The 3,613-nt window shown below is 46.4% G+C and overlaps 1 protein-coding gene across 1 annotated transcript; it reads right to left on the bottom strand.

Annotated features, from left to right (window-relative positions):
* On the bottom strand, positions 1-1,116 carry N7446_012211 (ankyrin repeat domain-containing protein; the record flags this gene model as incomplete). The annotated part of the gene is made up of 1 exon (XM_058520953.1): positions 1-1,116. One exon carries the CDS (start codon positions 1,114-1,116, stop codon positions 1-3), a length of 1,116 nt encoding a protein of 371 aa, XP_058366319.1.
* Positions 1,117-3,613: the final 2,497 nt, after the last annotated feature.

Genomic DNA, 3,613 nt, shown 5'->3' with positions numbered 1-3,613 from the left:
CTATATCAGTTGCGAAAGAAAGCACAACACGAAAATGAATGCCCAGCTGGTCGATATGTCAGTCGTTACGGAACCAGATTTGTACTTCAATATTGCAAGATTGCACTGCAACAACAGGTGCCAGTGTTTCGTTCCAGTATAAGAATGGACTCGGCCCACGTGCTGCTGATTCTGGCTATAAAAGTAACCCTCGTCGAAGGCACTTTTAAGAGCGAACCCAAAATCTGCCAAAGGTGCCAGGTATGCGAACACATCCTTCTCATCCAGGCTTGCGGCAACTCCGATAGGCGTTTCGCGTTTACTGTTTGCAATATCCACGCGGGCACCTTTCTCCACAAGAGCGTGCACTGCTTGAAGCTTTCCATATTTTGCTGCAGCAATTAGAGGACCTCCGTCGTTGTGGCCGTTTAGATTGGCGCCGCTTTCCAGTAAAAGTTTCAGTAGTTTTGTGTTTCCTTTCCCAGCAGCGACTTCAAGAGCGGCGCAACCTGACGTATCACACCTTAAATCCACGATGGCTCCCTCCTTCAATAGAATGCTACTGATTGCTACACTACCGCCATTGGCGGCAGATACCAGGGCAGGACTGAAGCCATTAGTTTGGAAATTGGGGTCAGCCCTATTTTCAAGTAATTGTTTGACACGGTATTCGTCATTTTGCTCGGCACATTTGCCAAGCGCTTTATGAACCTCTGTTGTACTATTATATTCGTGTCTCATCAGATGATCTGCCAACGTCATCAACATCTGCGGATCCTTCTGACCCCAAGCAATATCGAGGGGTGTCTCCTCAATCTCTGTGCGCTTTATGCTGGCCGTTAGGTCTGCGCCCTTCGTTAGAAGGAATTCCACTGTTTCGACGCATCCTGAGTGGGTTGCGAGTAGGAGTGGATATCCATAACGAGGCTTCTCCTGGGAGCCCTGCCCAGTGGCAAGCAATTTCTTGACCATGGCAGTATCACCTAGGTGGGCGGCAACTTCTAAAGCATTGCGATATCCCTTTGGTGTCCTTTCACCACGTGAAAAGTCCAGCCATCTGCGTAGCTTATATTTGACTTCGGTCGATAGATCGTCATGGAATAACTCGTAGTCATTTGGGGAGGCTCGGGGTTCCATTATGAAAGTGATTAAAATTCTGCTCAAATTCACCCAAACCAGCGTATTTAAGCTGCGTCTTATACTTTCTAGATCTATAATAGTAGATTAGTAATCTGGCAAACTTGATTAGTTATGTATGTGGTTCCATTTTTGGATTTGCTCTGCGAATAGCATGCAACTGATTAAGACCCTGTAGTTCTCAGTCAACCTGTTCCATTTCTAGGCCAAAAAGGACACACTGACCAGCGAACATTGGTCTGGATCGATGGTGCTATAATGGTATATGGGCCAACAAAAAGGTGTTGATGGACTGACCTCGCCTATCCCTATATTAGCGGAACATAATATTCACACGCTTTTGTATATAAGAGTACACACGATAATATAAAGGTCTTGGCATATTCGCACTGCGGAGATAGACGTGATATGTGGAGCATTTGTTTATTTTCTCTTTTCCCTATTCTTGTTTTTTCTTTCTTTTCTTCTGATCGCCTTTTTAAAGAAACCACTTTGGCCAAACAGTTAGCAGTTATGTGCCACCCAACAAAAGATTAAGCTTCATGACTCTTTATTTTTTCCTTCTCAACCTGCGCCGAACTCCACTATCTGGCGCGCGGGCCCCATAGGTGGGTCGGGTCATTTTTCTTTATTTGTTCTGTGGCTTTTTGCCCCTTTGTTCTTTATATTTCGGGATCTCGATTGGTCGATCCTACGTTTTTAATTCTTGCCACTTTTACTCCATGTTTTTTTTTTTACCTTTATTTGTCCTCGTACTAGCGTCAGTGGAGTAAACACGGATGAGATCAAACTTTTTACCCTTGATCGCCTTGATATCTGCAGATACTTCCTCCTTACTTTTACACCCCCCAGTTTGAGTTTACTGGGTGTACGACATACCTTATTGACCCTTGCCAGTAATACTTAACGGATTTGCGTTGGTACTCGTTGCTTGGGAGCTACGAACGGCGGTAATGCCGGCCGCTATCTGGGATGTATTGTTGAAAGTTTGCCCCAGTAGAATAATCAGCAGAATTTTGACAAGCAACTTCTATCGCCTCTTATGCGTATACTCTCCGTCTCCCGGGCGTGAGACAATGGAGCGACACTTGGCATTTCAGACCTCGCTCGCAGCGTTCCGAAAGACTGCAGTGGTGTGTCCGCTACGCCCCGTGTCTCTAGAGTGCCGGGGTTCAAGTGCGACCTGTGGTGATGAGTGTAATGGCTATCCCCGGCCGCTGCCGGGGTTGAACCTAGAAAACAACGGCACATAGACTTGGCTTCATAGGGTCCTGCAATAAAAACTGTCTCTGTATTCCGAATGTCAAGAGCTCGCAGATTATATACTGCCAGTGAGCTATATCCCGCGACTGTAATCCAGGCTCTCAAAGTTTTAGTACGGAAATAGCACACCTAGAGCGCTGCTACCGAAGCATGCGGCTCCCGAAATAGTCCATGTCGCAATAAATGTTACGAGTGGTCTACTTTTGATGTATATAAACAAACCCGATCTGCATAATAACCACCGCCAGTTTACCACAGCGGTTTCTTCGTTTTAGTCGAGAAGCAATATCCTGTCAATATGGAGCCAAAGAAGGGCCTCCTCGATCTGCCCATGGAATTGTTATCAGGATTGGCGGATTTTCTAACGGAAAGCGACGTCAACTCATTATCCCAAGGAAGTCGGCAACTTTATGATGGCCTAAATCGCTCTTTATATTGGAATAATGCTCGATATTTTGGATCCTCGGCATTAATACGGGCTTCTGTGAGTGGGAATTCAGCTACAGCCAAAAGGTTTTTCGAAACAGTGACGAGAGAGGGAACTATTTTGATAACGAACAATGATACTACGAATGCATGGTTCGAAGCTTTACAGTATGGACATAAAGGGGTGGCGGAGATTATACTCGAGAAAGTATGCATTGATGTGAACGCGAAAATACATAACGGTCGGACGCCATTATATATCGCCGCAGAGTTTGGCCACACAGCTCTGGTGCGGCTGCTCCTGAACACTGGAAAGGTGGATATAGACGCGGACTTCTCTGTATTTGGGACACCGCTATCGGCAGCTGCGAGGCATGGGCATGTGGAAGTAGCGAAGCTATTACTCGACACTGGGCGTGCGGATACAGAGGCTGTTAATCTGATGGGTGAGACACCACTTTACTCGGCAGCAAAGAACGGGCAAGTGGCAGTGGTACAATTATTCCTTGACAGGGGCGTGGATCTGGAAGCGATACTCGACGGGGGCCCGACACTAGGTCAGGCTCTGGTAGATATAGCAAGACGTGGCGGGCATGAAGGAGTCGTGAAGCTAATATTAAAGTCGTGAAGGTAGACAAAAACGGCCTTAGAATAGCAGCGAAGGGTGTAAAGACCTCAGTCTAACATTTAGAATGAAAAGTATCTTCGGAGTATTGAGGTGCGAAGGTAGTAGTATCGTCAAACCGGTCATCGAAGCAGGGCCCGCGCCATCTAGTTAGCCTTGTTCGAAGAATCCAAATGCACATCC

Source organism: Penicillium canescens, assembly GCF_028828765.1.
Source record: "Penicillium canescens strain IBT 15451 chromosome Unknown utg000010l_segment0_segment0, whole genome shotgun sequence".
NCBI lineage: Eukaryota > Fungi > Ascomycota > Eurotiomycetes > Eurotiales > Aspergillaceae > Penicillium > Penicillium canescens.
This window is presented reverse-complemented; position numbering and strand designations above follow the sequence as displayed.